General features: G+C 36.8%; 1 protein-coding gene across 19 annotated transcripts in view; it reads right to left on the reverse strand.

The window, feature by feature from the left end:
* mapk8ip3 (mitogen-activated protein kinase 8 interacting protein 3) overlaps positions 1-26909 on the reverse strand; it is a 38160-nt gene extending 11251 nt beyond the window's left edge. Inside the window, exons 1-20 of one of the 19 annotated variants that reach the window (XM_055194301.2) lie at positions 25791-26903; positions 20753-20873; positions 20574-20644; positions 20401-20486; positions 16220-16243; positions 15190-15334; positions 14315-14543; positions 11823-11925; positions 11487-11605; positions 10710-10721; positions 9802-9819; positions 9148-9205; positions 7720-7872; positions 7556-7613; positions 6699-6829; positions 6522-6578; positions 5450-5620; positions 4530-4689; positions 1987-2037; positions 49-135 (exon numbers count right to left, since the gene is read on the reverse strand). In XM_055194301.2, coding sequence (XP_055050276.2) covers positions 49-135; positions 1987-2037; positions 4530-4689; positions 5450-5620; positions 6522-6578; positions 6699-6829; positions 7556-7613; positions 7720-7872; positions 9148-9205; positions 9802-9819; positions 10710-10721; positions 11487-11605; positions 11823-11925; positions 14315-14543; positions 15190-15334; positions 16220-16243; positions 20401-20486; positions 20574-20644; positions 20753-20873; positions 25791-26090 — 2154 coding nt within the window. In that variant the 5' untranslated portion in view covers positions 26091-26903. Of the gene's footprint in view, positions 1-48; positions 136-1986; positions 2038-4529; positions 4690-5449; positions 5621-6521; positions 6579-6698; positions 6848-7555; positions 7614-7719; positions 7873-9147; positions 9206-9801; positions 9820-10709; positions 10722-11486; positions 11606-11822; positions 11926-14314; positions 14544-15189; positions 15335-16219; positions 16244-20400; positions 20487-20573; positions 20645-20752; positions 20874-25790 lie in introns of all 19 variants that reach the window. The other 18 variants (XM_055194305.2, XM_055194304.2, XM_055194299.2 and 15 more) reach the window with 18 other exon arrangements.
* Positions 26910-27763: the final 854 nt, after the last annotated feature.

The raw sequence follows: 27763 nt of genomic DNA on the forward strand, positions 1-27763 counted from the left end.
CAAAAAGAAACCACAAAGTAAGTTTTTATGTGTGTGTGCATCCTGTACCTTCCTGTTAGGATCTTTCTCCACCAGAGGGCGGCAGTATACTGGAACAGGAACATTTTTCATACGGTTATCTTCTTTCTCATTGGTCTGCAAGGGCACAGGAAGGTAGTGATGTTCAGAAAACCACTGCTATTAAAATCACTGCCAAACTATACAGGCAGAACGATGCTAAATTCACCCATCATGCCCTTGTTTAGACTGCTTTGATCCAGAGCAGGCAGATAGACAGAGAAAAGATAAATAGAAAAGCAAACCAGAGCAGTAGACTAAAGTCTGTTAGAGGGTTGCAAGGCAGACGCATGCGCAATGATAGCAGTTACACTGTATTGTCAGCAAATGCCCTGGGCAGAAAAAAGCGTTGAATGAGATTTGGATATGGGCCAGATAAGTTTGTCAGAATAATCTCAAAATAACATCTATGATAATAATTTCAATTAATTTGCTTCATCTAAGACTCAGTATATACTTTTCTTTACTCACAAGTTGTGAGTCACAACCATTACAGGGTACATTTATAAAAGTACCATATCAGTACAGTACCATGGTACTAAGTGACTGTATCAGATTATAATACCATGTTACTTTAATATATACTATTGTACTGAATTATTCCCATATTTGTGACCCTGTCTGTGAATAATCAGCTAAAGTCATTTCTTTTGATTTACTGTTTTCTACATAAAATTATAATGTGAAGAAGATTCTGTGAAAGGGTCAATGACGTGACGTTAATTATTTTGTGTCTGTGTGGTTCAATTAAATATAAATGGGGAAGATTTCAAAATAAATTTGCAGATTACTTCCATACATTCTCGTTTTTGAGGAGCAAGTCTAAAATTTCTGGTTTTATTTCATTTTGAAAGAATATTTGGGGGATAATTGCAAAAATGTCAATATGGTGTAACCGGTCTGTGTCAATTGCTAATTTTTTTAAATGAAAATATAAATATATTCATAAGAAATGTGGAATAAAATATAATCATTTAGTTTAGTGTAATTTGATTTTTTTACCTGCATTTTTACATCATTTGTCAAAGATTATTTAGAAAACAAGAGTTGTTTTCAGCATGTCAGGACAAATATTACAAAAACGCATAAAAATTTACATTCAGAAATAACTAATAAAATGTATTTTCGTATGAATTTTTAAAATTATTACTTTCTTGTTTTGATGATTACGCTTACATGCCATCAATGTGGATAAAATATTTAATATTTCTCATTCTTTGGCGCAATTGGCGGTTACACCATTTGACATTTTCAGGTCCATTCGGTCTTAACTTTCATAAAAATCGGTCAATTAAATTTTTTATTGCATAAAATTAACATAAATACACTATGTGCATTGAAAAAAACCTAATTAAGTTTTTTAAAAATATTTTTGAATTTCTCATCTTGCCAAACCGTTTTTTTCACTGACCCGAAAATATAACTTTGATATCTTTAATATGGACCAAATAGAGTAATGTCAAAAAATTTAAACAATTAGATTATGAGGCTGATTTTCACAGCGTCACATATGTACCATGGCATCTACATGGCATCTTAAAGAATAGTACATAGTAATAATACATTTATAGTGCATTATGACTCCTATTTATAGTGTAAACTGGGGTTTACATATCAGATTCACATTTACTCCATGAGAAACGGATATGTAAACATATAAATTAAGATGTTTCAGCTAGGTACCTAGTGCGCTGAACATTGGTTTTATAGTTTTAGCAACATTTAGTAAGCAGGAATGCTACAGTATTACTCTGCGCTGGTTAATATTCAGTGCTGGCTAGGTGCATATACTTTATGTAACATAGCAAAAACATTTTGTTGTTGTCTCTGCATTACGATTTGCTGACTGAATCGACGATAGGTTAGGGCTGGGTTTTAAAGGGGCAGGATGGGAGAGGTGCATGCTGGCCCTCTGCCGCTGAGACTTGCCTGTGTCCTCTTCGCTGTGGCATCTTGGCCGCTGTCCGCCTGGGAGCCATTCTGTGGGAGATCACAGTTAGAGCCACGGTGACACCGTCACCACGGCAACCCTGACAAACATACCTATGGCAACCCTAATACTGTTGCCATTCCAGAAACCAGCACGACATAAAGCTAAACATTCCCACATTTCAACATAACCTCTGACAGTGCAACAACAAAAGTACAGGTGTAGTTTATTTGCTTGACAACAGGTGTGAGCTTTTAATTTTCTCACTGGCACACTTTTGCACTTGACTTATGATAGTCTTGCTCAAAGGGTCCAAAATTAAAATTCTAAATTAACAGTACAAATTTGGTTTAGCCCTTCACTGAAGCAACACGTGTGGAATATTTGAAGAGTTTGGTTCCAAAACGCGATAAATAGTTAATAGTTACCACCAAAATCAGTATTGTATCAGGTCAGTATTAAAAAGTAAATTCTTAATTTTATGCAAAATCCGATATCCGCCATGTTATTCTGTCATCTTTTCTCCCTTTTTTTACCAAAACACGATAAACGCTATTCCTCCTTCTCTGCAGAATGCAATAAATCCGCTCAACAAATCACAGCGCAACATTCCACACATTGTAAACAACAATGGCGGAGCATTGAATCTACTTCGTGGTCAACAAACAAACAAAAACAAAATAATACTTTTGATGGCATTGATAAACCTGAGCTACTCGGGCACTCGGGTGACGGAAAAATGCCGGCTGTTGCTCGTTCTCACATGACAGGATCAAGCTTTTGTCATGCTAACACATTGACTTTAGGGGATCTTATGAAAACCTTTTCATTATTTTACTTGAAGTCAACGAAAATCGAGCAGGACCAAAATATTTTACAGCTGATTGATGTCAAAACAGTTCAGCGACGATGTGCCAAGGATGACTGCAGAAATTAATATGACAAAGTAAGTGTTTTGATTAATGTCATTAATGTTTGTTTTTTTAATCAGTGTATATCACTAGTCAACTAAATGAATATAACATGGCAAAGATGAATGCACATTTATATATTGATTCAATAGATTTATAGCATTTTGAAAAAAAAACTTATGGATTTATTGCATTTTGCAGAAATTTTTTTTTATAATAAATCTTTGAAAATCAAATTATGGATTTAAATGTTTAATGTTATTATAATCTAAATATGCTATGTGAAAGTTTGAATCAGAAAATAGTGGTTTTCATTTTGTTACTTTCTTGGTATAGCAAACACGTTTAGCAAAAGCCGCGCATATAATTGTAGTCATTCGAGACATTCACGCGGAAATTTGCGTCATGGGAAGGGCTTCTGCGACTCTACTAAGACTCTGCTCGCTTCCTGTAATCCCGTCACTACTACAGCAAGGTCCTAATTGGTTAACGCGGCGCGAAAGTCCGCTGAAGTTCACATTTTTCAACTCGTGCGTTTCTCGCGTCAATGCTCAATTCACTCGGAACGCGCCATCCATGCCTTCTGTGCGTTTCGTGCCATTCACGTCGCGCCTAATGAGCGTTTCGCGTCTTTGAATTGACTTAACATGTAAATCACGTGCGCTTGCCGGCTCTACCGTGTCCGGTGTGGACGGCCAGTAAATCTACAGCTCACCCCTCCCTTTCGAAACGCATAGTGAAGCTACGGTAGCTGTCACAGGAGAAACACGTGATCGTCTGAGACAAAGTAGTGACAAAACATACTCTATAGAGCAGTTTGTCCATTTAGGGCTACTGTAGAAACATGGCTGTGCAAAATGGTTCATTCTATGGTAATAAAAACAATACAGCTCATTTTGTAAGGTGTTTATATACCACTGATAATATAGTTATGTTTAGCATTTCTGTCAAGACATTCTTCTTAAAGTTACACAGTGCACCTTTAAATAAGCAATATTAAAATGCCATCATGTTCCTGAGCTTCGAAGCTAACAATGTGCTGCCATATTTGAATTTACTGTGATGATCTGTATGTTTACAATAATACATGATCACTAAATAAGCCCAAAATGTTTGTTTCCTCTCACAAACGTATCTTTTCACGTCAGATGACATACTTTAACCAATTAGAGTCATTTGAATTACTTTTATGATGGATGTATATAGTGCCTAATATATATACTTTTTTTAAACAGTGACAAAACACCAAATTAATCCGAAATAAACATTTTAAACAGATGTATGCTGGATTGTTGTGAATTTTTAAGCTTGTAATGTATCTTTTGTAACATGACCTCATCACACTGCATGTTTAATTTAACTGGTGTCTGGTTTTAGAGTAACAACAGTAATTCTGCATTTTTAATCCAGTTTTAACCTAACATTTAAGTCTTATTTAGTCAGGAGATTACTTCTGGCTCATTCACCTCACTGAAAATGGCAGGTCAAGTTGACGACATCGCCTTTTGCGACACCACAGTTGTACACACTGCAGTGATGATACAAGTATACTGTTATTATGCTATTTCAGTATAACCTCAGTCTGTTGATGCACTGCTGACAGGGTCAAGGGTCAACATAGATCCAGATACCTGTTTGAATCGGGGTGGGACGCTCCAGCCGCAGGTCTGCATGGGACCGTCTTTCCGGCGCATGTGCTCACGCACTTGCCGGTATTGCTCTCGACGCTGCTCTCTGCGAGTACAAAGCGCTGAATCGCTGAGGAGAGACGCAACACCGTTACTGGGAAGTCTACAGGACGAAGCAAAAGAGAGAGGAAGCTTGAGCGAAAGAGCGAGAGAGTCAGCAAGCCAGCCAGCCCGCCGAGGCCAAAACAGAAACACAGCAGACGTAAAAGACAGACACACAGCGAGATGTTAAACGGTAAGTGTTATACTGCACATATAACATAGAGACACATTGGCAAAAAAGCACAAGGCCTGCAATGAAGCATTCACCTATAATGTATGTGTTTATATGAACAAAAGTTTAAAATAAAGACGACTAATGAAAGTTACCTGGCTAGTGGCTACCATAAAATTGTTGGTTTAACTTAAAAAAGCAAGTTACCTGGGTAGTAATATTAAAATCTGGATCAAAAATAAATAAATAAATAAATATGGCAGAAACCTCCCTTAGGGGACTTTTGGATATTTAAATATTTCTCATTATATCAAAGATAGTTTGTATCATAACTATATGAATACAGCTTATGCTGTCATTTAGATCAACTTGTATGTGTGTAAATGGGTCAGATAATAATTTACTGTAAATCTAATGCCGTTACTGTATAAAATATTTCTCATGTACATGTGAGACTGTGAGTGTGAATAGCTAACAGTCAAATGCAGCATTAGCACACAGCATTTAGATGGCGCCTGCTTGCCTGAGCGTAAGAAAGAGAGAGAATACACTAGGATGGACACAGAGAATGAGGGAGAACAAACAGACTTGTGTGTGAATGAAGATGTAAGATCACGTGACACACAGACACATATTCATATGTTCTCACTCTTCAGGCAGGAACTCCAGGATGCAGTTGGAGGTGGAAATCTGACACATGGTTTGTGAGCGCCTTTGGTTGTAGCCAGCAATAGACGGAGACTTGTAGTGGATGTTGACACTGGTGTATGGCCGTTTCACTGGAGGAGGACTCGCAGAAGAACTGAAAAGACGCGCGAAGCTGAAGGAGGAAATAGGGGGAAGTGAACAGATCAAGGAAGAAGTTATGGATTTTTTGGGAGTGTAGAAGACAGTAAAGCAAAACTAAAGTCATTCAAATGCTGTTATCCAGTTCTTGAACATCCGTGTGAACCTAATAAAAACAATCATTATCTTTACACAGGGTTGCCACACCTTAGTTAACTTCAAATTCAAGGACCTTTCAAGGACTTTCCAGATCCAATACTCTCAAATTCAAGGACTTAATGTGGGGAAACATTTCAAGTGAGAGCAAGGTTACATCGAGTAAGATACATTGTTACAGTACCCTTTCGAGGGAACTCGCGCTGCGTCACTGCGGTGACACTTTGGGGACGCCTCCGAGATAAGTGCGTCTGAATGTGTATATCAAATTCAACCAATTGTGAGGCTTAACAACAAAGACAGGGTAACGCGGGAGCCAGGAAGTATATCGCTATCTGAAACATTGCCAAAGACGCCGTTACAGGGATGCAGGAAGTATGGCAAGGGAGATGCAGCGTCTCGTTCCCTTCTCAGGGAACAACAGTTACATATGTAACCTGAGACGTTTTCATGTGTCAAACACAACTATGCAAAAAAGCATTTTGGTATGAATCAACATTCGCAAACAGAAGATTTAAGCAACGTCTATAAAACGTCTAGAATTTTTTTGATATTATCGTACACTACACAGGGAATAATATGGATTTTTTTTCCAGAAAACTTCTTGCTTAACATAGATTCAAGCACTTTTAATGACCTGTATCTATGTATGTATATTTTCAAAAACTTCCCAGGGCCTTGAATTCCCCCCCAGATTCACAAACATTCAAGGATTTCAAGGACCCGTGGGAACCCTGTTTACAAACACTGGAAATGTCAAAACCTGGTGAAATACTCACAACTGCCATATTATAGATTTCTTTTTCTCGGGTAGTGGAGGACTCTCGCGAGAAGCCCTGTGGGAGCGAAGTGGACAAAAAAGATGAAGGTTTCTGATAAGATTGTGAGGAATGGCTGTGTTTATCTGCTCTTGTAATGATTTTGTATGTGTGAATGCAAGTTGGCTTCTCCATCACCTGATCATCTCGGTCCAGCGCACGGCCTCTTGAAGCTCCATCAGTCTCTCCTTGTACTGGTTACGCTCCATCAGTACACGGGCCATCTCCACACGCGTAAACCGTCGCCTCTGCGTCATGGCAACGTCGTCCTGCAGAGGAGACGAGTACTGCACCATGGAGCAACGCAGCACAGAGCAGCAGTGGAGCTGAGGTTAGTTTTTAGGGCTTTACACAAGCTTGCATTTCATAGCGTTAAACAGGAGCCGCATAAAGCATTGCACAGAGGTTTATTATTCGTAGCATTTTTAATTGAAAACTGATAGAGCGTGACAAAGCAAGGCCAATCATTGACTGTTTATTTACAGTATTAATACACCGCCTGGCCGAAAAATGTCGCAGTTTGGAGTTTAAAAACAGTTTTCACCTTATCTGATGATAGATGTAAAAAAGATATTGCTCTATTTCAGAATTACTGATCTGGATAAAGAAAAAAAACTGTTAAGGAGGTTAATTTCATATTTGTAATGGTCAATACAGAGTCTTGACCTGAAGCCCATTAAATGTCTTTTGGGATGTTTGGGATCTCTCCAGTGATCAATACAAAATCTCGGCCAAAAATGAATGCAACTCTGGATGGAAATACGCATTGTGACATTGCATAAGGCTGTTGAAGCAATGCTAAAATAAATGTGTGTCATAATCAAAGCTGGAAGAATGTTCCAATAAAAATAACAGTGTGCAATTTTTTTAGCCAGGCAGCATATTTTCTCAAATTCTTATCATGAGTGATATTAATATTTTAATATCAAATGCAACAAGCATATGCAGTTATTTAAGACATTAGGTTTGGAATATGACTAAAATGTTTAACTTACATCTTCTCCACCTTCATCTTTACAATCCTGAGATGATCCTAAAGCCTCTGCTCTCAACCTTCAATGAAAAAAACATTAAGACGCAAAGTGGTGGAGCATCACTGGAACATTGCAGATACTGTGGATACCTGACAAGCAGTAAAATATCCAGACTGAGGTTTTACCTCTTGAGCTCCTCCTCCAGTTCTTTAACCCGCTGGTCCACTTTGGTCTTGGACTGTTTCACCGTTTCCAGCTCTTCCCGAAGAACTTCCTGTTCACTTGACAGCTCGTCCACTTTAGCAATCAAGTCATTCTTCACAATGTTCAGTGCATTCCTACACATGGCACAACACTGCTTCAAAACCGGCACAGATCTACATGTCTAACTGTAATAGATGTAGATGTGCAAGTGGGCAATGTCTGCACAGCTACCGCATTAAATTCTATTTTATCTTTTTTAATTGAGAGGCTTTAAGGTGCCAAAGAATGCATTGATACAATATGTTACATTGTATAGAAGGTATGTGGCTTTATTAAAGAGACAGTTCACCCTAAATTGAAAATTCTGTCATCATTTACTTGCTCTCATGTCGTTACAAACCTGTATACATTTCTTTGTTCTGATGAACACAAAGGGAGATATTTTAAGGGAAAGTTTGTAACCAAGTTTGCAAACGGTTTTATTATGAACATTTCTTTAAAATATCTTCATTCATGTTCATCAGAACAAAGAAATATATACAGGTTTGTAACAACATTAGAGTAAGTAAATGATGACAGAATTTTTGGGTGAACTATCCCTTTAAGTACAAAAATGATCCAGAGACATTTTACATGTCTATTTACAACCCTAGATTTGTCCTCAAAATGAAATGGTTTATTATTACCCTATTTGAATGGGTTATGATGAATAATAATGTTGAGCTCTGCTCTGATTGGCTTTTTCTCAGAGCGGCTCATTTCAGTAGCTCTGTGTGTGTGCAAACAGAACTTATATTTGAGCCTGTATCAGACAAAGATACAGATTCTGAGTAATAATCAATTATTCAGAGATTGGAAATGGACGTTTCTGAGTGAGTTTGTGTTTTTTTTCAGTATGGACCTGCAAAACATAACTGTAACGTCTATAGTAAAACTTGGCAGCCTAAACACGAGCATTACTAGCATATAGCACTAACATATAGCAGTCACACCTTTGGTTTTAGCATTGTAACAGAATTATAATTTATGTATCATTTAATGTTGGGCATACATCTCGACTGTAACGTCACAGTCGGTGTTATTTGAGATTGGCGTGTTTTCCAGCGGTCTTTTGCATGCACAAGGTTTACATAAGAAGGTGGAAACAATAGTGTTCGAGGCTCACGATATGTCATTACCATGTACAGAACTATTATTATTTATCTATGCCTATAAATAAAGTTTTACATTTTATGGCACCTTTAATGGAATATTGTCTTCATGATTGTTCATGGCCATTTTAAATCATTTAAAAAATGGATTTGTCACACAGCAGAATTACTTAATGAACTTGCCCATGGTATTTCTCAACCCTAATACACAGAGATGCATACACGCACTGACACACACAGACGCTTTTTCGGTCTTACTTGGTCTCCAGTAGCTGTTTGTTCTCTGTTAGAAGATTTTCCACCTCTTTTCCCATTCCTGTGGGAAAAACAGTGTTAGCAGGACAGCAGACTACCGTGAATTCTTGTACAGTACATCACATCACATAAACGGACTACATTCTTACAATAATGGTGCTACACAATGCTATAGATTAGAAGAACCAGTTTTGTCTGTATGGTTTAACATTTGAAGAAACTTTTTGTTTCACAAAAACTTTGAAAAAATGCAGAGGTAAGAAAGAATAAAAAAAGAACTTTGACTGAATGGCTCCTTGGGAAACCAAAAATGGTTTTTCTATGGCATTGCTTTAAAGAACCTTTTGTAGCACCATTATTTTCAATAATGTAAGGGGCAGATTTATTTATGAATTATTTATTGTGCAATACACATATAAGGTAAATCTAATCAAAGTTTAACTTGAACTGTGAACATCCAAAATGAATAGAAACTAATGATAAACACTATTATTATAAGCATTAAAGCCATGCATTTAAAGCACAGCACAGAGCGGCCATATTTAATAGGCAGCAAAAGCAATGGGAAAAATAACTAGAAATGGTGACATCACAGTAAGGTGTCATAATGTCCTACTACAAAACAACACAGGGAAAAAATGAGGCCATGAGCCTTACCAAAGAAATCATCCCGGACTGAAACAGAGAGCCAAGGAGGACACAAGAGGAATGAGAGATGCAGGACATTGTAGCACAGGAGGAGTGAAGGTTTGAAATGTGCAAATAGAGAAGTATGTTAAAAGAGAAAGAAGATGAGAGAATAAAATGATAAGATGTTAAAACAGATTGAGAGAAGAAAGAAAAACATGGATAGGCACATGTTAGATACTGAAGATAAAGTAGTTTGTCATTATACACACACGTAAACACTTGCTTGCTAACACTCTTCATAACGCAATTAAAGTAGAAATTCTGTGTTTTGTCACATTTAAAGGGGTTGTTTTATTATTAGCAAATGAAAGTCACTTTAAAGAAAGTTAAATGTTTAATAAATTCATATGAATAACATTTGCATAAGGGTTATTAATTTTAATAGAAGTCACAACAAGTCTCTTTAGTTTATTGCGACTGGGCACCATAGGCGGAGTTTTGCGTTTGTGCTTAGGGGGCATCTACCGGCAAACAAGGGTACTGCAATACTGAGATTAGCGACAGCGTGCACCTTAATGATTTTTAAATATGGTTTAAATGAATTACATCTATTTTAGCCTTAATTTCCCCAGTATATATTGAATACTCAAATTTCTGTTTCAATAATAATTCAGACAAAAACATAATTGGGTCTGTTTTGGGGGGGCAATGACCCACCTGCCCACCCCCAAACTCCGCCTATGCTGGGCACAGACCAATAACGCCAATAATGCTATCCTAAACAGATTCGCTATTCTTTGCTAGTAAAATGCAAAAGTAATGCGATTAATTCTGTTTTCTAGCGTGTTCTACATTGATGTTGAACTAATGAAAAGTATGAAGAGCAAATAAAAAGGAGAAATAATATACCAACCAATCGGTGAACAGATACACACCTGAGAATTCCCCTAGGGGTGTGGCCGAGAGAAGCACAGACAGGAAGGAAGCATAGAGAGGGGTCAAGGGTCAGTGAGTGAGAAGGCCAATCAAATGAAAGATCCACCTTCATACTGAGACAAAAGAAATCAACAAAAGCTCTACCTTGATAATGAAACAAACAAATGAAAAAAATCCAAACATAAATGACTGAAATGAACTGAAAAAAGTAGATTTGATCAGACCAAAATGCTCAAAGGGCAGGAGATACAGCCATGAGAGCTTGCTTTGGATACATCCAGCAATCCTGTGGCGTGCAGTTCAAAGTGCAAAAAAACAGCAACACAGCCACTATATGCTTAGCTACAATGCTTAAAATGATTCAAACATAAATGTATAAACATCGTTCATCATAAGTGCAGGTAACATTTAAATAAGGAATACTTGACGACGGGCCGTTGAATTATAAGAAAATAATGCACACCCAAGGTGATAATGTGGCACGATGCGAAGCGAAGTGTGCATTATTTTTTAATAATTAAAAGGACTGGAGTCAATTATTCAGCTTATACCACGGTTACCAAAAACATTGCTCTGGTGTCTATTTTAAGACATTTAACAAGTTAGGTGTGCGGTTTACAGAAAAATAATCAACACCCACTGAACATTTCTTAGCCAATCAGAATAAAGCATTCAACAGACCCGTGGTATAAAAGGTGGTTACCCCTACAAGTGCATTAACAGCTGTAACTAAAGCTGAGGTCAAAGGATTCATATGAACTGCTCCTCAAGCTTACCTAGAAGTTCAGCTCCAGCGTCCACATCGCCAATTATGTCAGACTTGGCATCTTTGATCTCATGGTACAAAGAGTCTGTGTTGATACCGAAGGCCTCATTCACTATGCCCTGAGAAGGACTTCAAAGGAGTAAGAATATTATGTTATTATTGGCATCCCATTTTTACTTGTATGATTTGCCACTATGTTGAATAGACAACTTTTTAGCATGCAATTTCTATTTAGTAATTTATTACAAAGCAAGACAAACTTAAATGGTTCCAGGCAATTGTGTAATAAGGTTAAAGTAAATGTTTACTTGTTGTTTATTAAGTATAGTGTGTGTGAGATGTCTACCTGTTTCCTCCTCCAAAAATTCGAGGGTCCAAGCACATGTCCAGCTCTGGTGTTGAGTCTATAATTTCTTGAAATTCTGACCACTCATCGCTACTGCCCATACCTACACATACAAACACAAATACCCAGAGGATCATTTACGGCTTAGAGACAGACTAAACAATATGCTGAGTTCTCTTCTTTAAAGACCCAAGTCAGTTTCAGATGTTTCTCCTAAAATTGGAGCGATAAAATTAGTGTTAAATGTATTGGTAAAGTAATCTGGATTCAGATAAATTTTTGAGAAATGTTTGAGTTTGACATCTCTTCTGAAACTTTAATGTAGACATTTGTGAGATTTCTGTTTTTTCTCAGAAGAAAATGAGGAGACTTAAGCAAAAACTTCTGTTTGCTCTTCTTTCATCTTTCTGATCTCTCTGAGAAATAATTGAGATAATGAGATTATTTTTGATCTCTTCTTTCTTATGGGTACATAAATAATTAAAAAGTAGAAAACACGTTTACTTAAAAAAATGTAATGCATTTGTTACATTTTGTAATCTCCTTCCTTGTTTACCTAAATGTAAATATTTTTTTCTTATTTAAAAATGTATTTCATTTTGTTACCACGTTACTTGTTTGCCTAAATGTAAATCATTTAGCATTTTTTTAATTTAAAAATTGATTTCATCTTGTAACATCCTTCCTTTGTTGCCTTAATGTAAATAATTGTATTATTTTTTATTTAATAAACTAATTTTAATACATTTTGTATCCTCCTTCCTTGTTTGCCTAAGTGTAAATCATTTAATATTTTTATTAAAAAATGTATTTCATTTTGTAACCTCCTTCCTTGGTTGCCTTAATGTATATAATAATCATAATGTTTAAGAATTTAATAAATTAATTTTATTACATTTTGTAACCTCCTTCCTTGCTTGCCTAAATGTAAGTAATTTTATTTTTTTTATTTAATAAACTAATTTTATTACATTTTGTAACCTCCTTCCTTGGTTGCCTAAATGTAAATAATAATCATAATGTTTAAGAATTTAATAAATTAATTTTATTACATTTTGTAACCTTCTTCCTTGTTTGCCTAAATGTAAATCATTTAAATTTTTTATTTAACAAACTAATTTTAGTAAATTTTGTAACCTCCTTCCTTGTTTGCCTAAATGTAAATAATTTATTCTTTTATTTAAAATTTTATTTCATTTTGTAACCTCCTTCCTTAGTTGCCTAAATGTAAATAATAATCATAATGTTTAAGAATTGAATAAATTAATTTTATTACATTTTGTAACCTCCTTCCTTGTTTGCCAAAATGTAAAACATTTTATTATTATTTTTATTTAATAACCTAATTTTATTACATTTTGTAACCTCCTTCCTTGTTTGCCTTAATGTAAAACATTTTATTATTATTTTTATTTAATAACCTAATTTTATTACCTTTTGTAACCTCCTTCCTTGTTTGCTTAAATGTAAATTATGTTATTATTTTTTATTTAATAAACTAATTTTAATAGATTTTGTATCCTCCTTCCTTGTTTGCCTTAATGTAAAACATTTTATTATTATTTTTATTTAATAACCTAATTTTATTACCTTTTGTAACCTCCTTCCTTGTTTGCTTAAATGTAAATTATGTTATTATTTTTTATTTAATAAACTAATTTTATTACATTTTGTAACCTCCTTCCTTGTTTGCCTAAATGTAAATAATTTATTTTTTTATTTAAAATTTTATTTCATTTTGTAACCTCCTTCCTTAGTTGCCTAAATGTAAATAATAATCATAATGTTTAAGAATTGAATAAATTAATTTTATTACATTTTGTAACCTCCTTCCTTGTTTGCCAAAATGTAAAACATTTTATTATTATTTTTATTTAATAACCTAATTTTATTACATTTTGTAACCTCCTTCCTTGTTTGCCTTAATGTAAAACATTTTATTATTATTTTTATTTAATAACCTAATTTTATTACCTTTTGTAACCTCCTTCCTTGTTTGCTTAAATGTAAATTATGTTATTATTTTTTATTTAATAAACTAATTTTATTACATTTTGTAATCTCCTTCCTTGGTTGCCTAAATGTAAATAATTAATTTTTTTATTTAAAATTGTATTTCATTTTGTAACCTCCTTCCTTAGTTGCCTAAATGTAAATAATAATCATAATGTTTAAGAATTGAATAAATTAATTTTATTACATTTTGTAACCTCCTTCCTTGTTTGCCAAAATGTAAATCATTTTATTAATTTTTATTTAATAACCTAATTTGTTTTACATTTTGTAACCTCCTTCCTTGTTTGCCTAAATATATATCAATTTATAATTTTTTTAATTTAATAACCTAGTTTTATTACATTTTGTAACCTCCTTCTTTGTTTGCCTAAATGTAAATCATTTAATATATTTTTTATTTAATTTTATAAATAAATTTTATTACATTTTGCAACCCCCTTCAATTGTGTGCCTAAACGTTTCACTTTCTCTCTCACCAATGCTGACGTTCCTGGTTTCCTGAGAGACCTGCACCTCCATGTTTCTACTAAGGCGTTTTGCATTTTTGCGGCCTCGCCCCCGGGACATGTCAATCTCTCCCACTGATACCAGCCCATCATTAAGAGGGGTAACTGTTGCCGAGGGAACAGATGAGGTGGGAGTGTTCGATTTGCTGCCTGTGCTGCTGGGCGTGGCTGCAACAGAATCTGAATCTGAGCCGTCCTCCTGAAAAGAAAATTCAATGTATCAAACAAGCAGACAGGCACTGACAAACTCAATTAATTCATTATGGGATTATTATCATGCCTATTCAACTAAAACTAAATGGTATTTTCAATACATCAAAGCTGCTCTTTATTATACTTTGCATATTATATGTGCAGCACCGTTCTATCCTTCCATTAAGACAATACATATAGTTAATAACTGATAAACTGACATGACAGTATAAAAAGTTTACAGATAAACATTATTACATGAAAGCAGTAACTAAAACTGCCTTAGACATGATCATGTGACTGGAATTGCTAGAAAAATGGTAAATCACACACATCACATTTTCTTTACAGAACAGATGTTTAATAACATGTGTATTGATGTTTCACATTAGTGTGATTTCATCTATTAAACAAGCTCAAAACACATCTGTTAATTTCAGATGACTAAATATGACCAAAAACGTTCGCTCACTGAACAAAAATACAGTAACAAAAGTAAAAGATAAAAGCCCAAACCAAAATGGACCCTTGTTGACCTGCTGGGGTCCATTAAGTGACCTGATACAAGCAGGTATAAGTGGGAGTGGCAGACAGAATGATGACTATTATGACTCCTCCCCTGGCTTTTTGTGTCAGAGTCATATCTGTCACACCTGATAGCCAGGGGCGTAGATGGGTCTGCTGAGATCGCTGGAATGCCAGACGTCTGATGAAACCATTTTAGCCCCCCCAGGACCCCCACGTACCATGCCATCTCCACCAGGATACAAACTCAATGACGGGGGGCGCTCTGTTTTACTGCGGAAATAGAAAGGTAGAAGAAGGTAAACCTTAGTGCTCCACACCAAACTGACCCTTACACCACTTCTATGCTGCAAAATGTGCAAATCACATCAAATATACACTGGAAGCATCTGTTCAAGTTAGGGATGCATAACGATTAATCACGATTAATCTATAGCAGAATAAAAGTTTTTGTTTACATCATATATGTGTGTGAACTGTGTACATGCATGTATATATTCAAGAAATGTTTACATGTGTATATACATTTGTATATTTATGTGTAATTCATATTATATATAAATATAAATACTTAATATATAAATATATATTTTTTCCTAAAATTATACATGCATGTGTGCATATTTATATATCCATAATTATTATACACAGTTAACACACATATAATGTAAACAAAATCTTTTATTCTGCTTAAGATTAATCGCGATTAATCGTTATGCATCCCTAGTTCAAGTATAATTTTTACATCAGACTTTTAACTAAAAGCTATTTACCCATTTTACTAATAGCAAAAGTCACTGTGCTATGCTATAAATATCCTCTAAATGTTGTAGCAAAGATGCTTCCAGTCTGAACTAAATCAAACCGTTGCGGTGTGCCACATCAAATCATCGACTGTGTCAAGTGTAGACTGGGTGTCAAATACAAAGATGAACTCTTGAATTGAGTGAACAGCATGAACGCACACAAACACACGAAACCCACAGAGGAGAAAGAGGTACTGGTCAGATTCTCTGACTATTAAACCGAAAAGGGTTTGGGTTCAGGTTTAGAGAATGCAGATAGGGCGGTGGGTTTAAACTTTAAAGAAAAGGTCTTAATGGGGGTTAAGGGCAAAGAGGTTTTGGGTAAACGTCAGAGATTGTGGGGCATTTTTACCTTTTCCTCCAGGTGTGTCGTTGACTGCCGACACACACAGCAGCACACGCACAGAAAAAGAAAGAGACAAAACACAAAGTGAACACACACACATGCACGCATAACGTATACTTACAGTCTTGTTCAAAATAATAGCAGTGCAATGTGACTGACCAGAGTGGTCAAGGTTTTTGGTGTATTTTTTGTTGCTGCGTGGCAAACAAGTTACCAGTAGGTTCAGTAGATTCTTAGAAAACAAACAAGACCCAGCATTCATGATATGCACGCTCTTAAGGCTGTGCAATTGGGCAATTAGTTGAAAGGGGTGTGTTCAAAAAAATAGCAGTGTCTACCTTTGACTGTACAAACTCAAAACTATTTTGTACAAACATTTTTTTTCTGGGATTTAGCAATCCTGTGAATCACTAAACTAATATTTAGTTGTATGACCACAGTTTTTTAAAACTGCTTGACATTTGTGTGGCATGGAGTCAACCAACTTGTGGCACCTCTCAGCTGTTATTCCACTCCATGATTCTTTAACAACATTCCACAATTCATTCACATTTCTTGGTTTTGCTTCAGAAACAGCATTTTTGATATCACCCCACAAGTTCTCAATTGGATTAAGGTCTGGAGATTGGGCTGGCCACTCCATAACATTAATTTTGTTGGTTTGGAACCAAGACTTTGCCCGTTTACTAGTGTGTTTTGGGTCATTGTCTTGTTGAAACAACCATTTCAAGGGCATGTCCTCTTCAGCATAGGGCAACATGACCTCTTCAAGTATTTTAACATATGCAAACTGATCCATGATCCCTGGTATGCGATAAATAGGCCCAACACCATAGTAGGAGAAACATGCCCATATCATGATGCTTGCACCTCCATGCTTCACTGTCTTCACTGTGTACTGTGGCTTGAATTCAGAGTTTGGGGGTCGTCTCACAAACTGCCTGTGGCCCTTGGACCCAAAAAGAACAATTTTACTCTCATCAGTCCACAAAATGTTCCTCCATTTCTCTTTAGGCCAGTTGATGTGTTCTTTGGCAAATTGTAACCTCTTCTGCACATGCCTTTTTTTTAACAGAGGGACTTTGCAGGGGATTCTTGAAAATAGATTAGCTTCACACAGACGTCTTCTAACTGTCACAGTACTTACAGGTAACTCCAGACTGTCTTTGATCATCCTGGAGGTGATCATTGGCTGAGCCTTTGCCATTCTGGTTATTCTTCTATCCATTTTGATTGTTGTCTTCCGTTTTCTTCCACGTCTTTCTGGTTTTGCTCTCCATTTAAAGGCATTGGAGATCATTTTAGCTGAACAGCCTATCATTTTTTGCACCTCTTTATAGGTTTTCCCCTCTCCAATCAACTTTTTAATCAAAGTACGCTGTTCTTCTGAACAATGTCTTGAACGACCCATTTTCCTCAGCTTTCAAATGCATGTTCAACAAGTGTTGGCTTCATCCTTAAATAGGGGCCACCTGATTCACACCTGTTTCTTCACAAAATTGATGACCTCAGTGATTGAATGCCACACTGCTATTTTTTTGAACACACCCCTTTCAACTAATTCAACTAATTGCCCAATTGCACAGCCTTAAGAGCGTGCATATCATGAATGCCGGGTCTCATTTGTTTTCTGAGAATCTACTGAACCTACTGGTAACTTGTTTGCCACGCAGCAATAAAAAATATACTAAAAACCTTGATTATTCTGGTTAGTCACATTGTACTGCTATTATTTTGAACAAGACTGTACATAAAACAAATTACAGACATTACATACGGTATAGCCATAAACTGTAAATAATAACTGATGAAATTCTTATTATTAGTCTGTGTCGAAATTGTAAACATGATGAAACTGCAAACAATGGCACACGTCACAATGACTATGAAATGTGTTAGGGAGGTTAAAAATTGGTAATGTATTTGAGTATAATGCATAAAAAGGTGTAATTGATAAAAATCATTTAACTGTGTTTAAATGTGGGCAGACATGTCTACCAAGTGTGACTGTAAGAAAGCCAAATGCTAGCTCTGACTAAGCAAGACATGACAATCTGTCACTGAGCATCACCACCCAGCCCCTAGCAACAACATCTCCACGGCAACTGTTCCAATAATTGGACCATTTTGTACCATCTAAACTGCCTATACATGCAAACAATAAACCAATAACACAGAATGCCTGAAGTTTCAAAACAAGAGAATATTAGTTTGCACTTCTTGTAGTTTGTTTTCAGAGTTTATTTAATTCACAACTGAAAGGACTCTGTTATAAGTTTTCCAAATTGTTACCAACAAAACATAATTAGAAGCACCAAGTAACTGAAATTTATTTTAAAAAGTCCCATAAACATTTAAAAATGTAAATGAAGGCGTTATATACACTCACCTAAAGGATTATTAGGAACACCATACTTATACTGTGTTTGACCCCTTTCGCCTTCAGACCTGCTTTAATTCTATGTGTCATTGATTCAACAGGTGCTGAAAGCATTCTTTATAAATGTTGGCCCATATTGACAGGATTGCATCTTGCAGTTGATTGAGATTTGTGGGATGCACATCCAGGGCATGAAGCTCCCATTCCACCACATCCCAAAGATGCTCTATTGGGTTGAGAGATCTGGTGACTGTGGGGGCCATTTTAATTGCATTAATAAGAAATTGAACAGGTGTTCCTAGTAATCCTTTAGGTGAGTGTATAAAACATATATTAAAGGAACACGCCCACATTTTGGGAATTTAGCTTATTCACCGTATCCCCCAGAGTTAGATAAGTCCATACATACCTCTCTCATCTCCGTGCGTGCTGTAACTCTGTCTGACGCAGCCCCCGCTAGCTTAGCTTAGCACAAAGACTGGAAGTGGGTGGCTTTAGCTAGCATACTGCTCCCAATAAGTGACAAAATAACGCGATCATTTTCCTATTTATGTGTTGTGATTTGTATAGTCAAACCGTGTACAAATAACAAGGTGATATGAGACACAGCGATCTTTTAACAGTATACATACTGAGAACTATATTCTCTGAAGACGAAGCACTGCCGCGTGGGCGGAGTGATTTGCACAACTCTGACCGAACTCTCTGCTCCTCACCAGGGGCTTCTCGTGTGCTGTGAGCAGATCACTCCGCCCATGCGGCAGTGCTTCGTCTTCAGAGAATATAGTTCTCAGTATGTATACTGTTATAAGATCGCTGTGTCTCATGTCGCCTTGTTGTTTGTGCGCGGTTTGACTATACAAATCACAACACATAAATAGGAAAATGATCGCGTTATTTTGTCACTTATTGGGAGCAGTATACTAGCTGGAGCCATGCATTTCCAGTCTTTGTGCTAAGCTAAGCTAGCGGGGGCTGCGTCAGACAGAGTTACAGCACGCACGGAGATGAGAGAGGTATGTATGGACTTATCTAACTCTGGGGGATACGGTGAATAAGCTAAATTCCCAAAATGCGGGCGTGTTCCTTTAATTGAGTTTATTTAAAAGTGCAGTGTGTAGATTGCAGCGACTTACCATCTAGTGGTAAGTTCGTGAATTGCAGCCAACGGCCCAGTCCACCGCTCACCCTTACCTTTCAAAGCGCAAAAGGGCTTTTCACGCTGGAAATAGTTAACCCCGGGTTATTCTAAATCCCAGGTTAACCGAATCCTGGGTTATCTGTTTTAAAATTTTTCATGTCGACGTCTGAGACAACATAGTGACGAATCCCGCTCTGTAGAGCAAGTTGTCCATTTAGGAAATGTATAAACATGGTGGAGCAAAATGGCCACTTTCATATCGAAAGAATTGTCTCATTCTATGGTAATAAAAGCATAATGGTTCATTATGCACTGTCTTTATACACCACTAAAAACATGGTTAGGTATATTATATCGCATTTTTGTCAATAGACCTTGCTAAAATTTACACACTGCATCTTTCCCAAGTTCGAAAGGAGCATGGTCGTGTAATCCAACCAATCAGCACGAAGAGGTCTTTATATACAGTATATAGTCGTCCCTCACTTCTGTCCCATTTTTGCAGCTTCCCCCATCATATCCTTCATCCCATTGCCTTACTCTCTACTGGTATATCTATCCCAGTTATGGAGGGAAAAGTACTCTGGGTTCGGGCTAATTCTGAGCTCAGACAGCACTCCAAATATCCTTTATTATCATATTTGATTATGTTAATGTGCTACTCACGCCCGTCCGCAGCCTGTGGACTCCTGGTTACCGCTTCCCTGTTGCATTTTTGAACGTTCAATGTGTTCCACATATGTCTGTATCATCTGGAGAAAACCAAACTTATGTCAGTGTATATGATGTTATGTCTGAGCTTCTTTGAGGTTTGAGTGTTTGTTAGGGTTTTGACTGACCTCTGTATGGCGTTGGTGAAGAGCATTATACTCTTTTTTCATGTCAGATTCTCGATCTTCTAGACGAGAAACTGCAGAAGAGAAACATCACGCCTTAATGGGGCAATATGCTCAAACCTCTGTTGTGTAAAACACTTGTTATGTCACACAGGTGTGTGTATACGACTGCATGAACTCACTCTGATCAGCATAGTTCTTGGTCTTCAGCTCCAGTTGTTTTGATTGTAGCTCTAAGGTGTCAACCATGGACTGTAACTCCTTTTTCTCTGCCTCCAAGGCATCTTCAAATTCGATGAACTTCTGTAAACACACACACACATTCATACAAGGTCAGATCCTATATCTTATAGCCCGAATACAAGATGTGAAAAACATACTTCCTTTCAGTTTCTTTATATAGACTGTGTAACAGTTGGATGGTGATCTGCCACATATTATCAGTAGTATTAACGTTATCATTTTGATGTAGAGTTTTTTATTGGCTCTGTTTAGTTTCACTATAATATATGAGGATGCAAAAAAATACAAAAGCTGCCAAACTCCACTCTAAACTCTGTTAAAAATAAGATAATGATATTAACTAGTGCTGCACAATTAATCGCATCGCAATCGCGATGTCAGCCTGTGCGATTATATGACCGCAAAAAGTTGCAATTATATTAAATAAATAAATGTGTGGACTTGTTAACATAAACTCTGATAACAGTTTGATGATTTTCCTTGCTGTTTAAAAAAAGAAAAAAAATCGAACAAAAAAGGCAGTGCACGTGTGGCATGCACGTGTGTGGTGTGCCTCGTCACTTATACCAGAGCGAAGATGGATGCAGAGGAGGTTGACAGTGATCTGGTAGCTAAAAAAAAACTCTATGTCTGTTGTATGGTGGTATTTTGGATTTAGGATTACTGATACTGAGCAGTTGCTACATCACATGGCAATACGAAAACATTTCTAGTTTTACAAATACACATTTTAGCTAAACTGTGTGTGGATTTTCCTTAAAACCCATCAAGTTGACTCATGATACCATTTATGTAATCGCAATCGCACATCGCAATATTAGCATCAATAACCGCAATGGGAAAAATTACCCAAATCGTGCAGCCCTAATATTAACCAAATGTGCTCGGTGTGTATTACATATTACATTACATTCATCAAATACTTTTGCTTTAAATCTGCTTTATCACAGCTTAGGCCATTCTGTTGGCAGAAATGGAAAGTCCTTTAAAGGGACACTTCATGTTTTTTGAAAATAGGATCATTTTCCAGCTCCCCTAGAGTAAATCATTTAATTTTTAATGTTTTGGAATCCATTCAGCTGATCTCCACCACTTTTAGCATAGCTTAGCACAATCCATTGAAACTGATTAGACCATTAGCATTGCGCTCAAAAATAACCAAAGAGTTTTGATACTTTTCCTTTTTAAAACTTGACTCTTCTGTATTTAAATCGTGTACTAAGACCGACGAAAAATTAAAAGTTGCCATTTTCTAGGCCGATATTACTCTTATTCTGGCGTAATAATCAAGGACTTTGGGGCCGTACCATGGCCGCAGCAGGTGCAATGATATTATGCAGCGCCCGAAAATTGTCCCTTGCTATTGAAAGTAACATTTCGTCTTAGTACACGGTGTAAGTGCACTATAATGTTTAAACTTTTATTTTTTGGAGAATGCACTTCCAGGTATATAAGTCACTCCATTTCCTGTTTGTTAGTGTGTATGGGAAGCGGGAAAGCTTACTTTCTGTTGACCGTAAAACTTTATCACGTAAAAACTTTATTGGTCTATTTTAATGTACTTTTAAATGGACTTCATCATGATCAGTTAACAAGTATTTCTTTAGTGTTTTGCATTATAGTATGCGTTTTTGTTTATGATTTTGTTGTTTTCGTTTGTCTGTACAGTATGAATGTCTCCACAATAAAAAGGATCAAAGAACAACTGGAACGCGTCAGCAAATGCTTCTTCCCGTTACTTTGCCCCTCAGCGGTTATGCCACTACACACAGTGTAACTACATAAGAGTTAAGTTTTAAATAGGAAAAATATTCAAACTCTTTGGTCATTTTTGAGCGCGATGCTAATGGTCTAATCAGATTCAATGGATTATGCTAAGCTATGCTAAAAGTGGTATCGCCAGGCCCGGAGATCAGCTGAATGGATTCCAAAATGGTTAAATCTAATGTTAAACTCCAGGTGAGCCGGAAAACGAGCATACTTCCAAAAAATGTGGAGCGTCCCCCCAAGTCCACGGAAAAAACAATTGGATGAACAATGGTGCACATGCAAGTTTTTTACAAGGTTAAAGGATGTTTACAGAATATGCAACCTATTAGAATATTGACCGAATTTTTGAGTCTTTTACATTTATTCAGAAAGGACAATGAAGAGTGACTGAAGACTTTTTTAGAAGTGCACTTACATGGTTTTGCAGTGAAAGACAGAAAAATTTGTTAAATACCAATGAAATGACTAAAGTGTCATTAGGGAAAATAAGGCATTTAAAAAAAAAAACGACTATTAACATTTTCACTGCAACCATACATAAAATGCTCATTTACAAAAAAGACGCACTCAGAGGGTTTGAATCTTCATATACTGATGAATTTACTTTGTGTGTTATCTCTCAGGTGTAAAACATGCAGTGTGAGTGTCTATGTATAACAGTGCTGATTCTTAAAGTGCAGGACCCATAGTCACACTATGAACCAGAAGACTACAAGGTAGAAGAGAAATTTGGGGAAGAGGTTGTCCTTTGAATACAATACAGTCACATTTAGACACACAAACAGTTACCCAGATAAATCCCACACACCCTCCATGCCGTGTGTGGTGACTCTGAGTTGCAAGGATTTAAGTGGAACACAATAGGCTCTTTCTGCAGTGCGGCCCTGCCACAGACAACCTCCTGGAATTCAGTAATCCCAGCAGAGTAAAGAGAAGAACCAAATACACTAACACACATACACTTCAAATCAGTTCATTAAACATATCCATGGACCAATCGTGTCATTTCAAGTTGGAGTGTTTTGAATTATAGAGTGATATCGAGTACTCTGTACATCCAGGTCTAGATTTGGGATTAGAGCCATTACAAGATGACGTAATGACTTTTATAAAGTAACAACAACACAAGGAATCCCGGGGTAATAATTTGAGTTCCTGCCGTAACGGCTATCCAACAAGATCCATTCTGCAGAATGAGAATGACCAACAGGATCCCTGATTAAAATGATCATGTATTTGTGGTTACCATTAAAGCATATGTGACAAGTTTGAACCAGAGCCAAGAGCACCTGCATTGCCACTTTGCATTAGACGGATGTAAATAATTCATAAATCTAATGTCTCATAAAAGATATTTATAAATGTAGTGTACACTGTTAGATCAGAAATAGTATTACTGCAATGATACGTAGTGATTACATTTAAAATGTTTTGCATACAGATTGTCTGTTAGTATATAATGCGGTCTGTGTAAGAGAAAGGCTGAAAGATGGAGTGATGGTTGTCCTTACTGTGTGCATTATAGTCTGCCATAATCCCACAGGACAAGAAACTGGAGAATGCTGTTTACTCCCTCTCTCTCTCCATCCCTTACTATCTCTCTCACTCACTCTGTGCTTCAAGTCTATCTTATAATATGAGAATCGAGTTACAGCGCAAGCCAGGCTTCTTATATAAGAGAATTGATTGCCCATAATCACCCTCCCTACACATCCTCCATGAACTTTTGTCCTTTGTACCCCAAAACAACACATACTTTATAGATCAATCTTGAACTGTTTAAACAAGGTGCATTTCCAAAACATTAAAAATTCACTTCCAGCCGCTATAGGTTTTGCAAAGGAGGCAGCCAGCGTGCAGAATGTACATCAATAAGCCTAACAACACTGCCAAAGGTTGGTGACATAACATTGCTCTCTTGATATACATTATTTAAAAAAAAAAACTACTAATAAAAATGAGTTGGATAGATCTAATTGTAAACAGATCCAAAACTGTGTAATAAAATCAAATAATGCTGACCATGGACTGTTATGGGGCTCAGTCTTTCTTTCAGCATTACAAACAAATCATGCCAAATAGATACATGTGAATTATTGCATATACTGACATTTCAAAAGAAAATGGATGAAATCGAGTAAAGTAAGAGAAGCATAAGTGCAGTTACAATGAAATCTATATATAATTATCTGTTTGGATTGTGAAATGTTCCTCAACACAAGCCTTTATTTTTTCTGTTTAATCTCCTGTTATAATACACAAGACACACTGCACTCTTCTCTGTAGCTTGTAAAGCAACCATTTCTCAGTTATGACAGCAGTATCATCACTCTCTCTCCATGTTATGTGCATACACTTAATCTGTCCAATTACAGCAGTGACTTGTATCATAAAAGAAAACACATTTTATTAACAACCTACTCGTGCATAACAACAAAAATTCCAATAATGTCTTTGCCTTTCAGTTGATGATGTAGTTATAGTGTTCGGAAAAGTTTTTGCAAATGTTACTGTGCAGAAATAATGCTTTTCTCAGGGTATTAAAGGGCATCTGTCCCCTGTAGCTGCTGTCTGGCCACAATAGCAGCACCAATGCTGATGCCAGAAATGGTTTCTGAAGCTCAACTGGTAGAAGATTGCGCTAGCACTGCAAAGGTCATGAGTTTGATGCACATGATGATTAAATTTATAAATTAAATGTACTGCAAGTCACTTTATACAAAAGCACAATGTAAAATAAAATGGCATGAGTTTGACTTTGTATTATTTATTTGAAAGAGTGTATATTTTTGGAGATAGATCATTTGGATACAAATTTCATTATAAGAGTAAAGCAGAAGGGTGGTTTTAAAGTCAAATACGGGCACTTTCTAGGTTAGTTTACACCGACAGTTGGTTTAGTCCATATTTTACCTAACCAACGGTTGGAGTGTATGTTTCAAGGGTGATGGACAAAGACTTATTAGGTAAAGTTGTCATGCAGAATTGAAGGACATCAGATTGACTTTACCAAATAACTTTAACATTTCATTCTGATGTGCATGAGAGGTGAGGTTTTGGGACCCAATGTAAATGTTTACAGACACATGATGAAAAATAATGTAATCAACTCTTCTGTCTGGAAAGGACAAGATAACCTGATGGGATGGGTAATGGAGTCATAACATTATTATCATATGAGCAAAATAGACAAGCAGACACTCTCACCTCCTCCGCCTGTTTGCGGAGCGATTTCTCCCGTTCATACTGTGTGATGAGTTGTTCGTTGTCCTCCTTCAGAAGTTCCAGCTCCACCTCATGCTCCTGGTTCTCTGTCAGAACCGAGTCGAGGTTCTCCAACACATTCACCACGAGTGGCATAAGCTCCTTCACCACCTCCTCATCGTAGCTCTGGATGAGGCGCTCGAACTCCCGGTAGATGCTGCTGGCCAGGCCTGATACCCGCTCCGACATGACAGATACGGCCCCATAATCGTCCTGGTACACCACCTCGTCCAGCTCCATCATCTTGGCGACGTTTGATCGTGGTTTGTTGTTAGATACAGAATAAATGACCCGATACAGCGCAGAATGACACGACTCGAAATAGCAGCGATTTGCTCATCCAAAAGCAAAGGTTTCCATGGAAATGTCATCAGGTGTACATGATACACTTGTCAGTCCATGGACCGATGCAACTAGCATCAGATTACGGGAATTTTTAAGGCCGTTTAAATCGTTTTTAGTATTTGTTGCGCTCTGGTGAGGAGACGAGCCCTCCGCTCGTGTTCCTGCGCCAAAGCGTCGGTGGCCAAATCGGACTCGCCTTGATTATTCCCCGCAGGATCGGTTAACTGTAAAAGTTGAGCTGGGTTTCGTCCATCTCGTTGCGGAATCCATCACATTAACGCCCAACGAGAGCGTGACGATGCACCTGCCTCTCAACAGCCGCAGCCCGTGAGCCCTGCCATTACTGAAATTCAATGGAGAAAGGAAAATAAATAAATAAATAAATATGATAATAAATAGCTACCACGCGCTGTCCGCACAGGCTAGTGCTGTCACTGAAAATCGCCTCTGAATTTTAAGCGTTATGGTGGATTGATGATTTTTGCCATTAGAAATCAATCCGGTGGTTGACAGGGCGGCGGGGGCTCGTGATGCTGTTTCCGTTGCTGCTCGGGCGGCGATGACTATTGCTGGCTGACGTCACAGCGACTGCATGGACTGAATGTGATGTCTCATCGCAGGCTTTCACACAAACACCATTAACGAGAAGGATTATGACCTGTGGTAAATTATTGCTAAACAGCTGAGTTGGCATAAGGTAAACAATTGGTAGACTGAAAGTCAACTAAATCTGCATAATTCAGTGAACAATTAAATTAAGGCTTCTTTGGTTTAAGATATGTCATGTTTGAAAACGCACAGGGCAGTTGTTATCGCAATGATTGCGTGTGGGGTGAATGTGCATGAACACCACTAACAATTCGTAGGATGTGGCTGCGCAGATCAAAGTATGACATCAAAGTCCCGCGAGAGCAATTCGAAAAGATGTTACTTTGAATTGCTCTCGCGGTACTTTAATGTAATATGCCGATCGATCTGCAACGTATGAAGTCGAAAACATCTGTATTATCGAGTGGGATAGCTATACAAATAGTTTTAAATAAATAACTGACAAAACAAAGATATTGGACGCTTCTTGTTTATGTTTACTGTTAAAGGGATAGTTCACTTTAAAATGAAAATTCTGTCATCATTCTGTCCTCATGTTGTTCTAAACCTGTATGAATTTATTTTTTCTGATGAACACAAAAGATATTTTGAGAAATGATGGTGAACACACAGCAGTAAGTGACCATAGAGTTCCATAGTAGGAATAAAGAATATGATGGAATTTAATGGGTACTGTCAACTGTGTGCTTACCATCATTTATCAAAATATTTTCTTAGTCATTTATCACAATAGTTCCAAAATAGAAGTATTTAGAAATATTTTTTTCCTACTATGGAAGTCAATGGTCACTTACTGCTGTGTGTTTACCATCATTTCTCAAAATATCTTTCTGTGTGTTCATCATAAAAAAATCATACAGGTTTAGAACAACATGAGGATGAGTAAATGATGACAGAATTTTCATTTTAAAGTGAACTATCCCTTTAATAAAGACCCAGAAGCACCAATGGGAGTGTTAATA

This window comes from Misgurnus anguillicaudatus, chromosome 19, assembly GCF_027580225.2.
Source record: "Misgurnus anguillicaudatus chromosome 19, ASM2758022v2, whole genome shotgun sequence".
Lineage (NCBI taxonomy): Eukaryota > Metazoa > Chordata > Actinopteri > Cypriniformes > Cobitidae > Misgurnus > Misgurnus anguillicaudatus.